The sequence below is a fragment of the Siniperca chuatsi genome, linkage group LG1 (genome assembly GCF_020085105.1).
Source record: "Siniperca chuatsi isolate FFG_IHB_CAS linkage group LG1, ASM2008510v1, whole genome shotgun sequence".
In the NCBI taxonomy this organism is placed as follows: domain Eukaryota; kingdom Metazoa; phylum Chordata; class Actinopteri; order Centrarchiformes; family Sinipercidae; genus Siniperca; species Siniperca chuatsi.
The window spans coordinates 14,864,763-14,879,223 of record NC_058042.1 but is presented as its reverse complement, the minus strand read 5'-3'; the positions used below and the strand labels follow the sequence as shown (position 1 = coordinate 14,879,223).

The window sequence follows — 14,461 nt, the reverse complement described above, 5'->3', positions numbered from 1 at the left end:
GTCTAGCGCCTGAATGTCTTTAGTTCATAATTGTAACATATGTTGAGTATAAACAGCTAGATATTCATTCCGATCTGATATTCATTGATCTTTTGAATAATCAGTCATTTACTACTTGCTTGTAAAAGAGGAACCACAAAGCTGTGAGAAGAAAAAGGCAAGTGGTAGTCTTCGCTGCAGACTGGCTGGTGTTTTTGAGAGGTAAGGGGGTGTGTCTGTGTCCCATACGGGTATCTGCTTTGGAGAGACTGAGCAGAGGCGGGAAATGGCGCCTGGTAACACAACGATGTGTCATTTCAGAGACGGCCCTTGAGTAAGATATACAGCGAAAGTCTGCTCAAATCACGAAAACAATCACGGTCTCTGCTGTGATGGTTTATCGGTCTTGAATCGTTATCTCCAGATACTGCGGATCACCGTAAAGTAAGTCGATAACGTTAACCAACCTTGTTCGTGTATTTGTCTAATTTGGCTTGCGGTTTATGTAATGTTGGCTAATGACAGGATAAATATTTTCCTTCCCTGACTGTGCACATCTGTTAGCCCAAAGCAGTATTTCAAGAAGGCTAGGTAGGGTAAACGCTAAGCTAGCTGTGCTAAGCTACCTTACATAGCCAAGGGCAGCTAAAACACGGCCTACCACGGACCTGGCTAAATCCTGGTCGACTCGTCGTATTACCTAATTTTATCTTCCTTTTACTCTTTGTAACTAAACTATTCAATACATTCTCGCTAGAATATCAATTATACAAAGTGTAGCGTTAACTGTTAACATCTTGTTTAAACAATGAACAGCTAACGTTAACAAACGCCAGGTTAAGTCTTTTAGATTGCACCGAGGCTAACGTCGTCCAAAATTGGCATTCCACAACAGAACTTTGCTAGGTTTACATTAGCTAACGTTAACAAACACCGTCTTTTACATTTAGCGTTAATATCCTTCCAATGGGAGTTGAGCTAGACATGTTCGTATACCACAACTGATGAATGAAATCCCATCAATTGCATTATTGGTGAAAGATAACGTTGACTGGACCAACAGACCATTTGAATAACGTTATTGTGTTAGCTAAGCTTGCTGTTTTGATTAACGATGTCTGACGAGTTTCACTGTCAAGTAACGTACATGTTAACAATGTAACTACACATTTCGAGGAGACAGTCGAGTCAAACTGCTGAGCAAACTTAATACAAGTTAGCTAACAAATGGTCCTTGCTTAAGTTCATCATTCAACGTTATTTCGATCAACTTAAGATGCCGCAATGACTTGCTAACGGTAAGTTAGCCTGTATGGGCTTGCCTTGTTGAAATGCTAACGTTACCGTTTAAAACTCTTAACTGGAATGCCGAGTTGTATTAACTGTAACGTTACCTATAGGCGCAACTTGTAAAATCTGACATTGTTAAAAGAAACTGTACTTATACAAAGCTATGTTGCACACACACTCATAACCCCTGACGCGTAAGTTAACATACGACCTCTTGTAGTTCGTTTAGGTAGCTTTAGCTTAATCGAGCTAGCTGCAAAGCTTGGTAGTCGTGATTATTTAGTGCAACTTTTACACACATTGATTTGGGCACGATTGAGTCAAATAGACCAGATATGTTGTCTGCCTACACTTTATTTGTTTCAATTATGGTATATGGTATATTTAGCGATTTCTTAAACCAGTTAGCTAACCTTAGCCTCGGAGTATTTTTTTATTTTTTTTGCAGTGGACTGGCTGTCGGAAGGGCCTCCACTGTGTTTCCATGGCTAACGTTAGTGTTTGCTAGCCCGCTCATGCAGTCTCAGTGGCATGCCTGTTCTTATTTCCCGCTCACTTGCTTGCACCTGGCTATGTGCATGGTCTCTTGGTTAGTGGGCGATTGCCCAGAAAGGTGGATGTTTAGCAGCTATGGTGTTGCCATGCGAGCCACGGGGAGGTTTGAAAATACAGTAAATATAACAGGCACTTAATTTTGATCTTTGTTTGGCAACAACGGGAAAACCTTATATGTTGTACATACTAACATATGCAAAGCATAAGAGCAGGAAAGGAAGAAAAGACTAAGAGTAGCATACGGTGATAGGAATAATGTAGTAATATCTCCAGGAACAACACTTGAAAAATATCCATATATGATGATCACATTGCAGGGGCAATCTTAGACAGCAGAGTCAGGAACAATGCCAATTTGCAGCATCTGTCAGTTTTCCCCTTGAGGTTTCAGGGAAATTTATTGGCTCAATAAGCCAAATAGTAACAGCTTGAACTGTTGGTGCATCAGTTACAAAAACTATGTAATGTGAGAGATTAAAGTGTTAAACATTATGAGTATATTTACCAAACAGACATAAACATTGCATTAGCATAGACAAGCAGTGGTCACAAGGAGACCATCAGTATGCTTATATAGGACAACCTATGGGATTTACTCAACAACACTTAATGCTGCTGCTTGAAATATCCATGTAGTTGAATTGGCACCTCTTACCGTCTCAAGAAACAAACACACGCTTGACCAAAATATTGACTTCAAGGCTTTTGTAAAGTGTTCCTGCTCTTTTGTCCATCCACTGTGCTTAACTGAAGTAAATTCTGTCACAAAAACATGAGTATCATTGTGGTACTAAGTGTTATTTTCCTGTATTACATAATCTAAGGGAAGCAAATAGAGATTTAGTAGGGTAGTAGACAGTCGTTTTTCACAGGTTGTAAACCAATTCAGGATTGGACAACAGAGTCAAACCTAACTGTCTAGCCTATACAATACTACGGAACTGCAGAAGTAATATCTTGCCAAAGTTACTTTATACAGACATCATTAATGTATTTATTAAGGACAGTGCAGTACTGTGATGTCTACATCCAAATTGTTTTGGTTGTATGTTTAAAGGATAAATCATTTCCAGAATCTCAAAAGCATCAAGCGAGGTCCTCACCTACAGTGGCTTAAAGCTGGAGATATTCTTGCTTTTAACTACACGTTTGCATATGCATAATGTCTGCCTCGCATATCCTGCATGTGTCGGTTGTATATGCAACTTGACTCGTCCGCAAGCCGCACACTCGAGTGTAATCCTCCTGTAACATGCACAGTACATATGTGTGAATTGTTCCGTTCACGACGCAGCCGGTTGTCTACTCAAACATGTGGTTAAAAAGCAAGTATATCTCCGGCTTTGAAATAGAAGTCAAAGATATTTTGCAAAATACTATATTACTAAATTAAAAAGGGCTTATAGTCAGCCGATCCAAAATAACAAGTGGATGATTTAATGCAATGTTAAACATTGGCAAAAATGTTGTGATGTATCTTCCTACCAAGTCAAAATACTATGACTGGGAAGGGGAAATATTTTCCCTTCTCCATTTACTGCCATTGCATGGTAAATAAATAAAAATAAGAAATTTTAGCTGAAAAGCTTTGATAGCCCAAGGTTGCACCCAAGATCAGCATCTTTTTAGCTGTTTTACTGCCTCCACAAGTGGCGTTAGGGCAATAGAAGAAGACTGTTCTGTATAACTTGTTGTCTTAACATGATGGAAATGAGCATTTGCTTTCCAGAGAGGCACTGTTTAGTAGTTTTTCTGTAAATCTGATCTCTAAAAAAGCAGCAAAACCAAGACATTTTCAGATAGCCCAGTGGTACATTTTGGGTTAATCAGCTTTTTAACTCTCAAAAGTACATGGTTTGTATTTTCTAAAATGATTCACCCAGAGAATTTAGAAACATTGAATTTTGAGAAATTTCATTATCATTTTCAACTCAAGTTGTATTATAAAATCTCTCCTCATAGATGTTCTAGTGTAGCTGACGTTTTTCTATAGCACCCCCAAAACATTATGCTATAATAAAATCGGTGTATCCTTCTCAAATTTGTACATTGACATTCATGTAAATTCACTGTCGATCTGCTAATTTATTTGATACTCTGAGCAGTCACAACTAGGGCTGAGTTTAATAAATCGATTTTCCTATTCAAATAGATCTTGATTTGAATTATCTGATATTGATTCATAAAATCAGAGATTGATCTTTGTGTCCATAAGCTTTAGCGTTTTTGTTTTTAGTTAAGCGCTTGTGCGGTGAGAGAGAAAAAAGCTGCACGTTGGTTTTGTTTCTATGACAAGCAGATTGACATTAGCTAGGTAGCTAAAAAGAAAAGAGAAAAAAACACCCAGGTCAGAAAGTGGTGTTTACCTGAATTGAAAGCGAGTGAAAATCTGCCATTCAGGTATACAGGTTCCCGGCACACCTGACTCTCCTCTGATTGACTGAGTGAGCTGTCATCAAACAATCTATCTTTTCTTTCATTTAAAGCGGAAATAACACCACAACATTTAGAAATGCAATACTTGAACTGTATATGATTCAGGGACATTATTTCAACCTTAAATGTCAAGTTTTTTTCTTTAACTATCTATATGTTTATAATAGTGGGGGAAACACTGGGTCCTCTGAGCAGAAATAGCAGCTTTGTCATAGGTGATTTTAAAGGGTCAATACGTAATGTAAAATTTTTTATATTTTTTAATAATTTACCAGGTTAAAGGGTTCCTTGTAAAATTTACAGCATTAGTTCTCTGAGAATCTCTTTCATATCCAAGCAAAATTGGTATTGTTACTGAAATGTCCCTAATCGATATTGAATCGATTTGGGAAATCGTTGGCAATACCCAGCTCTAGTCACAACTTTCAGGCTTTTCCCACTTTTCTGCCTGCCGGTTACTTTAATGTTACGATGTACTCTGACCCTGTTAAAGCGCCTGTTGGTGTTTTTGTGTGCAAGCACGATTGAGCAACAACACTTACACCTTTGTTGTGTTCATGGATACACCCCTTTGTAAATTTTAAGCAGATATAGTGTAGGACATTTACAGTATGTATTGATTGGGTGCTATTGTGTGTTTAGGGTTCCTGACAGGTCGTGGATATGTCGAGACACATTTTCAGCCAGCTGCTGTTGCGTAAGCGCAAAGGGCTGGCATGTTTGACTGACAATTCGTGTTCACTATGAATAGTTTTTAAGTTTTCCCCTGTGCATTCGTGAGGACAACGCTGACTAATTAAATGTATTTCCTTCAGAAAAGTTTCAGTTCAGTTTGGATACAGTTTTTCAGTGACTGTATTTTGTTTTCTCAACTTAAACATTGATCTTGTATGTACACAGCTAATAATAGGGAGTTTTTGTGAGGGTGTGTATTTTAAGATCCTGGGCAATGGGTTGTTTTTTTTTTTTTTTTTTTTTTTTTTTTAACTGTACGAATAGAAGTAAAGCCAGCTGTGGCTGCTGTGATGTAAGTGAAATGGGATCTTGAATGCATCCAGATGTTGGTAGAAAATGCACCAGTATTTCCCCACTACCTATAGATACATCTGCAGATTTATCCATTTTAAAAGTTAAAACATTTGAAACTGTTAGAACAACCTGTTTATCCACCTAAACAGTTGAGTATTTGCTTAAATGTGTTTCCTTGACTGTACAGTCATATTGATTTCCTGTCTCTTCTTTCTGTATCTGCTGTCTTTCCCTATGTCTGACTTTCTAAAACAGACTTACATGTGACTGCTAAAACAATGAGGCTGAGAATGCGTAAGGCGTCTCAGCAGCCGAATCCCAGTCTGGCAAGCCGCCCATCCCGTACCAAACGGAGGCATTCAGAAGTAGAGGAGGACACTCCTACTAGTGGAGGGAGGGGCTTGTTCTCGACCATCAAGAAGTTCATCAGAGGAAATGCTGTTAAGGTAACTACTTTTATGATCACATCAAATGACCCTGCTTTTTAATTGAGTTCAATGCAACTTTGAGTGTGGTTCCCCTAATGGGAAAATTGAAATATTGTAGCTGAAGTTGTCCTCCTCCTTGAGTTTAACAATGTTGCCTAAGCTTTTTGGCACTTCTCTGTTTTTAAAACTGTATTTAGCACTGTGCTCTCCAGGTTAAATACAGTGTTTCTTGGTGCAGAGTGTCATGTTTCCCAAGAAATGTCTGGTGGAATGCAGCAGCTTGTCTGAGAACTCGGACTCAGCTCTAATTTTAGATTCTGGCGCACAGAGTTGGTGTGCAGGGACAGGAGGTAGTAACAAGTGGAAAAGTCAACTCGGCTAAAAGAAGCTTTTCCTCTGGAAAGACATGGTTTTTTATTTTTGATGTTTTTACATGATATCATTTTGTGGTCCTCCCTGCATTTCCTCATTAAGTCTTAATTTAAGACTTGTAGCATACTGCTTCAGTTTTTTCCTGCCTATCTATCTATTTAACTTTTTAACAAGCAGAGTAAAACATATTTTACTTAGATTTCTGCCTTTTTGCTTATTTATCTTATGGCCTCTACACAAGTGTGCAAGATGGGTAAAATAAAATGTGGTTGCAATCTGTATCAAAGTGTATGATATCAATTTTGAGGCAGTCCAGATTGTGCGAGGTATGTCTGGTGAAAAGTAGTGCTGTGGTGTAAACAGGAAAAAACACCACTCATGTTTTGAAAATTCAGAACAAACATCAAGCTTTGGCCATATCATTAAACACGATTTTTTTCTCCACTTTTTTCACTTTTGAAAATGCAGCTTAAAAGTTGGGTCAGTCAGTGTGTTCTTTGCCATTTCATGCTGTTTTCTGATAGTTGATTTGTAAGCTTGGTCATAGCAGCAGTTACACTGTGAGAAGTTGGTCCTAAATTTCTGTCCATTTTAGAATTTTGACACAGCCTGTCTTTGGTAACTAAAGTTTTCAATCAACAATTGGTGGATGTGTCTCAGTGTGATCTAGGACCACCATTTTGGATCGCCCAAAATCAGAGAGTTTAGGGGCTTTTAGCAGTTTTAAATAAAATCCATTTGACTGTTTTTATAATTACAACAGTTTTACTGCATGATGTCTTGTCTCCTTAAGGTGCAGCAGGAGAGCCCAGCCAAGAAGACACGCCTCCACTGTGATGTGGACAACAACCTGATCACCTCCACCACCCCGAACACCAACACCCCCTGCAAGACTATCAGCAGGGTTGGCAAGAGGGGCTCCCTCAATGGACGTTAGTGGCACTCAAAGAAAAAGACCAATCATTAGTCTTTATTTTCCCCTTGTCTCTGTTAAATCTCTTAAACCTGTTGCTTCTCATCTGCAGAGGCAACCAATCATGACAGGAGTAAGGAGAAGCCCAACGGCAGTCTGGAGGAGACGACGGCCGTTGAGGTGGCCACCAGCCCTCCCAGAACCACCCTTCTTGGAACCATCTTCTCCCCTGTTTTCAACTTCTTCTCACCGGCTAAAAATGGTAAGCGGATGCTGAGATAGCCTGTTTTGATTCATGGTTAGCACTGTAGACAGAGACTATATTCAAACCTATAGTGTATCCGTACTCAAATAAAACATGGTAGGCTGAATTTGTGCAAGTCACAATATAACGTGTATTAGTGAAAACCTGCAGTACACGTAAAGCCTATACTATTCTGATGTTCCACCACTGTTTTAAATAGTATGCTGTGCATTTTCATCATGGTGGTGATGTGTGCCTTTTTTGTCAGTTATGTCAGTATAGTACACAGCTCAAATGCCTCTTCTTTATATTTGTTTTTCAGCCTCTTCTGGTTCAGACTCTCCAGACCAGGCACTGGAGGCTGAGGAAATAGTCAAGCAGCTGGACATTGAGCAGGTTGTAGAGATGCCCACCAGCACAGCGACATCCACACAGGAGCTGTGTGCCACCACTAACTTCTACTCTAGTGTATCCCAGCTGCCACCTCTGCGACCTCCCCACATCCCCGAGGTGTCTCCTACAGCAGTGGAAGGAGAGCTTGTTGCTGATGCTGATCTTCCACCCCTCACAGGTAGATACTGCAGCTAACAACACATGGTTCTCAAACATCAAGAGTTTTACTTCATGTTGAGGTAATAATAAAGAAGTAAGTGACAACTGCTGGCTTTGCTTATCTTGCTATTTTGTGTTTCTGTTTCTCATCTTGTTGTCCAAGCTCCAGGCTCCAGTCCAGATATGGCATATGTGGACTCTCCTCCCACCGCAGTACCACCAGAGGCATCCTATGAGGAAGACTGGGAAGTCTTTGACCCGTGAGTAAAGCGCTGCAGTCAAAAAATGCTTAGTTCTATAACTGGACCGAATTTACAACAAAACCAAAGAGCCGATATTTGGAAAGCATGGGGCAGTGGGATAGCTTAACCAAGCATGTGGGGTGAGCAAGAGGTGGGACAAAAGTTGAAAGTTAGGTTACTTCCTGCAAATGGGAGCATTGTTTGTAGCAGGGTGAGACATTTGGTTCAACTAGGTCAAAACTAAAGTTAAGGCAAACGATATCCAGACCTCCGACCTGACATCCTGACCTAAAAAAATGCAACAAAGTCAGCAACAGAACAGACAAAGTTTGACCCGTGAGTAGAATCCAATGGTACCAATTATGAGGACTTTGGATGAATCACATCAACAGTGACTGTCACAAATTGTTGTTTCATGATTTAACATTGATAAAACCTACTGTACAGTCATGTGTCCTTATTCTTAGTAGGTAAATTAAATGTCTTCTGAATTATTGCTTGTTGATTTATATTTACCTATGCCAAGAGAGAGTACCTGTATTTATTGGAACAGGAAATCTGAACTATTATTATTATTATTATTATTATTATTATTATTATTGAGTTAAAAAAAATACAGTAGATTTGGTAAAATGGTTTTGGACACTCATATAATCACTGACAAATCCTTGTAGTTCTCATAGATGGTGGTCTCTTATGCCTGCATCAACTGCTGATGTACTCATGACTTAAAGTATATGTGATGTTTTGATTTGTAGGTATTTCTTCATCAAGCATGTCCCTCCGCTGACAGAAGAGCAGCTTACCCGTAAGCCAGCCTTGCCACTGAAAACGCGCAGCACGCCTGAATTCTCTCTGGTCCTAGACCTGGTCAGTTATAGAATACAACAACAAATCATTTATTCATTGATTTGTTTTTGTTTTTTTTATTACATTTTTGAAAAATGTCATACGATTGAGAAGAGTGTCCTAGTATTTTCTCTGTTCATTAGGATGAAACGCTGGTTCACTGCAGTTTAAATGAGCTGGACGATGCAGCACTTACCTTCCCTGTCCTCTTTCAAGATGTCATTTACCAGGTAAGTGCTGTCTTACAGGAACGGTTCCCTCAGTTTATTTCATGATGCCACTAGAGGGGGATGAAGTCCCGTTTATAGAAAGCCTTCCTTTGAGGAAGGTGTACTTGACAAAATAGACAAACCTGTCACGTGTCCAATAAAACAGACATACCAAAATTAAAACTATTTCAAGAAGATGTATGTTATAGCACTTGATTTACTTCTAGTCTCTCATGGCGATAACCTGCAGTAAACATTGTCTGTGTTGATCATTAATATTTCCTTACCAGTGGTCTGTTTGCACTTGCAGGTGTATGTGCGCCTGAGGCCGTTCTTTAGAGAGTTTCTGGAACGCATGTCTCAAATCTATGAGGTAAATATAACCTGGCCAATCCAGTTAGTTAGTTAGTTAATTGCATCAGATTTGAAAAAAAATACCCTTTATTTTCTCCTTTTTCCTAGATCATCCTTTTTACAGCCTCTAAAAAGGTGTATGCAGACAAACTGCTCAATATCTTGGATCCTAAAAAGCAGCTAGTGAGGTACGGTGTGTTTTTTGTTTTAATTATAATTGCACAACAAACTCAAAAGCTGATGCAAGCCTGAATGAAAAGAGGTAGACCTCAGAAAGCTGTGTGCAGCACCGGTGTTGGCACATTGGGGTGTCAGTGTTGTGGTTTTTCTGAATTATTGATTGCTCTGACCTTGTCACTGATTGTTTGTTTGTTTTTTGTTTTTTTTTCCCCCCCTCGTTCCTTTCATTCCCTACTTCCCTACTCCAACTGTAGACACAGGTTGTTTCGTGAGCATTGTGTCTGTGTCCAGGGAAACTACATCAAGGACCTCAACATCTTAGGCAGAGATCTGTCAAAGACCATCATCATCGACAATTCACCACAAGCCTTTGCATATCAGGTGAACACCTAAACAAAATATAACACTGGAGGTTTTGTGTTATCTGGTTATCAACAAGCATCAGCATCATTGTGAATCAGAATCAGGAATACTTTTTTGAACCCAGAGGGGAAACTCTTTCGAAGCACCTTGTAACTCTGGTTTGTAAAGGTGCTATATAATGCTGCTGGTGTTGGTGTTGTTGTCATCATGATCAGTTACCAACGTTAACCAAAGGACAACATATTTTAGGACATTTATGTACGTGTTTAGGGTTTTGCCCTGGAAATGTAGATTTTGGCCACAGGATGAGGCAGAGTTCTTTTTAAACTAACTCTTGTCTGATCAGTCATTGATGCAAACAACATGGAGCTTCTATACAAGTACAGCTGGTCACAACAAACTTTAAACTAACTTCAGCCCAATACAGATTCTATTGGATAAAATGTGTGCCAAAGTTTTGACTGTCAAACTAACTTCAGCGTGTGAAAGTATATTTTCTCACACATCCCAGCCTGATTGTGACTGACTCAGTCGTTTGGCTCTACTTTTTCCCTCTTCGTAAAAACCCAAAATGTTTTGTTTTTTTCCCCCGACATTGCCATGTGCTGCTCTGATTAATTATCGCGAAGCAAACCTAGGATGTGGCTGAATTAGACAGATACTGACACATTTCATCTTGTTATCAATTTATTTACCAGAGCTAAACAATCACCTCACTCATTAGATATGTGGCATTTGCTGTGTGATAAAGCTCCTCGGCTTGTTTTCCCTGAAACTTAATACTGTATACTCTAATGAAATATAGTAAATAATGATTTCTTCCTACATTAGTGGAGGTGTTTGTTATTTCAGGCGACTATACTACTATATGCTGTGGGAAATCCTGGTGTATTCATATTTTTTTTTTTTCTTGCAGTTTTGATTTCAGTTCTCTTGTTGCATCAGAGATGTACATTTGAGGACAGTTAAAAATACAAAGACGTTACTCATGTGATCGCAATTGACCAGTTTTTTTGTTCTGACAGTTGTCCAATGGGATTCCCATAGAGAGCTGGTTCATGGACAAGAATGACAATGAGCTGCTGAAGCTGGTGCCCTTCCTGGAGAAGTTGGTTGAGATGGTAAGATATCCTACTGTTCAATAGCTATTGTAGATCTATTACAGCAGCTATATCAGAGTAATACTTTACCCTTTCAGTAAATGTAATCTAATTTGTTCTTTACTCTCTTCCTGTCATGGTTCTCCTGCCTGCTGAACTCGTCAGAATGACGATGTGCGGCCGCACGTTCGGGAGAGGTTCCGGCTTCACGACCTGTTGCCCCCTGATTGAACTTGACCACAGTCTCTCAGAACAGGACAACATGAAAAGACTGAAAACAACATGCGTGTAAAAAGCCCCTCTTTGGATTACAAACTACAACATTGCCATTACTGTTAAAATTTTAGCCTTTTTTTTTTTTCTTTTCTTTTTTTTGGTTTCTTTTTGGTTTTTAAATCCACCGTTGCTTTTAAAAAAAAACTTCAAAAGAAAAACATTTTTTAAAGATCTGGGCGAAATTTTCTAAATATCTAAATGTATGGATGAAATTACACACACTATGAACAAGCCCAGGTAACTCGTCTTTTTGACTGACTCTTCAGCTGTGGAGCTCTATCTCCTCCACACTAAGTTCTGAAGTCTTGGTGCTGGTTTAGTGGATATGAAAATGCCACCTGGTAAAGAGGAACTCCGCCCCGAGTCCCTGAACCCAAACCAACCCCTGGTGCTCACGCTGTTGACACTGACGAATATCGACACTCTGTGGCTACAAACCATTTTCAGCAGGAATGAGTGGCCTGTAAATCAATCTGTGCATGTGTGTATGTTTACTCCTAGCCACACACACACTCACTGATTTGGTGTTTGGCAAACCTAAAATCTGTAGCCTTTAAAATCATATGCATTCCTCGTAGCCGAGTCAAGTTTCTATTGTTGGTTGCAGTTTTTTTCTGGTAAAACTGGCGTTTCATTGTTATAAAAAAAAAAAAGATAGCGTTTCAAAATGTTTTACTTCTGTTTTGTAAGATATGATATTTTAAAAGGGGTCATGTAAGTTTTATTGTAAGCCTTTTTCCTATTAGGAGAACATGGGTGCATATTAATGACAGTCCACTGCTTAGTCAAATGAAATGGAATTCATCCAAGACTTTAAGTATATAGTTTGTTCTCGGTCTAACAAATAGAGGTTTAAATCAATGTGGTGGCTTCACTGTGGACACAACATGGCTCCTTAATTAAATGTTAGGATTAAGAATCTTCTTACCTGTAAATCTGACATATTGTAAAGGTTTGAGGGCATTCATTTTCAAATGTGTCAACGTTAACCTTTCTTTAATAATAGTATTTGATTTGTCATTTGTCTATAATCAGTATTGTCTTTTACTCCTAATCAAGTATTCTGGCTAAATCAGAGCTTTGTTTCTTTTGGTTGTAATGTGTAATTTGATGGCTATATCAGTAGCATTATGACTAATGTAGCACATCTCTGCCAGTGTGTCATGAAGTCTACCTATGGTAGAAATCTATGGCCAGACCCTGTACCAGCTATATCTGGCACCAGCAACATACTGTTGTAACAGTCGGCTTCTCTGACTGCTCCTCTACCTGTCTTTCATACGTTTTACTTTGTACTTAAGCTTTTGTTTTTTCTTCTTATGTTTAGCGCAGTTTAAAGTATTGTGTTTAAGAATGGTAACTACATGAATGTGTATCTGCCATACTTCAGCCTGGACACTCAAGCCAAACTGACATTTTACTCCTCTGTTGTTTTGACTTGATTTATTTGATAGTGAGAAAAACAGTAGGCAGAAATGTAGACGTTGTGTTGGCATCCTTACAAGCCTAAACCTGGGAGGTAAAGACAGTAAGTGCAAATGCCTGTCTTCTGTCATCGCCCACACCCTCAAGAGTTAACTTGAATCTCCGTGACAATTTGGCATGCGTTGTTGAACTTCTTTCAGTTTCTTGTTCAGTTTGAATCAAAGTGCATTTTATGTTAAAGCAAATGTGAGAGTTTGGATTTGTCTGGGTTGCCTGTACAGTGCCATACATACGATTCCTCTCATGTTCTCCCCTTGTGGCATTTCCTGCGCTCTCACCCCCAAAATGCTTAGGTGGAAAGAGACAATCAGACCTCAAAGCTCTGCAGATACTGAAGCCTGGAGACACCCACCCGTCCCCTGTTTTTTCAGTGTGCTGTATGTGTTGTGTACTGTGATTCCATTGTGTTGTACCCCCCCCCTCCACCCACGAGTAAATTTGCCAGGTGAATCCTGCTGTGCCCTGCCCAAACAATCCCTGCTGCTCACTTAACGCAAGTTCTGTTCAGAGATGGTTTCCATCTGTTCAGCGCCTGCCTCTCTCTGCCTTTTTTTCACCAGAAGATGGTAGCTCTCCAGAAATTAGAATTAGTTTGTATTCAAGTAAAATTGTTACAGGGCACAATGTTTACTCAGACGTAATGTTATGAGTACACATGTCCAGACTATGAATGTAAATTGTACATGGGGTGAAGTCTTGAGTGTTTTTCCGAATTCCTTGTTGTGTTCTCTCCTCATCAGCTCGAACAAATAGATGAGGAGGCAAGAACAATGTGCATGGAAGAGGAAACATGCCTTGAGGTCCGACCATGGTAGCCCCCTCCCCACCCCATGACCTCTCCCCATCCTGACTGCCAGCTTTTAGTATGCAAGCCTCACCTTGAGTATGCGATGTAGCCCAGGTGTGCTCGTCTCCTCAGTGGGCTGTGATTATGTATAGTTATCAGTCATGGCTTGTTTCTGAAGGATCAGTGGGAAGCATTTGATACTTTTCATCCAGCTCATTTTTATGTGCATTACCAGTTTATTGTACACTTAGTGTTGTACAATACATGCAGCTTCATGTTTTAAAAAAAATCCTTAAAGTAAGGAAAATCTTTTGTATTTTTGATTTCAAAAGGCATGTCATATCTACTTTTTAAATGTATTAATGAAGATTTAACTTTACTTCAGATGGAGTGTTTTTTTTTCTTACAAATATCTGTATGTTTAGTTTAGCGCAATGTTACTGAACTGTTAAACTTAGCATGTAGAGAATACAGCTTGCTTTGTGGGAAAGTCCTGAATTAAATTTTAATCATGGCACTTTTTCTGCAGAAAAAAGCAATCGTGTTAATGATTTTCTTTTTCAATATCCGTTAAGCCATTTTACTTGCAAGAATTGCTATTTGTGCTGAAGATGTATTTAAAAATGTTTTAAGACATCTTTGTTAGCCGTCAGGCTATATTCTATTGTAAAGTGTATATACAGTTAAATTGAATTTCTGAAACAAAGTTTTAAAGTTAAAAACCTCTTGCATGCCCTTTTGTTTTTATTTCTCTGGACTGTCTAAAATGATGCTGGAGACGTGGACCAATTCATGGGAGAAAAGAAGAATGGTATAAT

At 39.1% G+C, this 14,461-nt stretch overlaps 1 protein-coding gene across 3 annotated transcripts; it reads left to right on the top strand.

The window, feature by feature from the left end:
- The first annotated feature begins 224 nt into the window (after nt 1-224).
- On the top strand, nt 225-14,367 carry ctdspl2b (CTD (carboxy-terminal domain, RNA polymerase II, polypeptide A) small phosphatase like 2b). 3 transcript variants are annotated; one of them, XM_044201509.1, is made up of 13 exons: nt 225-423; nt 5,545-5,735; nt 6,889-7,021; nt 7,115-7,264; nt 7,569-7,817; nt 7,962-8,058; nt 8,799-8,910; nt 9,033-9,119; nt 9,409-9,471; nt 9,561-9,640; nt 9,887-10,013; nt 11,021-11,116; nt 11,261-14,367. In XM_044201509.1, exons 2-13 carry the CDS (start codon nt 5,568-5,570, stop codon nt 11,324-11,326), a joined length of 1,428 nt encoding a protein of 475 aa, XP_044057444.1. In that variant the 5' UTR covers nt 225-423; nt 5,545-5,567; the 3' UTR covers nt 11,327-14,367. The 3 variants fall into 3 exon arrangements, with proteins under 3 accessions (XP_044057444.1, XP_044057427.1, XP_044057435.1); XM_044201492.1 differs by having other exon boundaries at nt 228-423; nt 6,883-7,021; XM_044201500.1 differs by lacking the exon at nt 225-423 and adding an exon at nt 557-1,277 and having other exon boundaries at nt 6,883-7,021.
- The last annotated feature ends 94 nt before the right edge of the window (nt 14,368-14,461 follow it).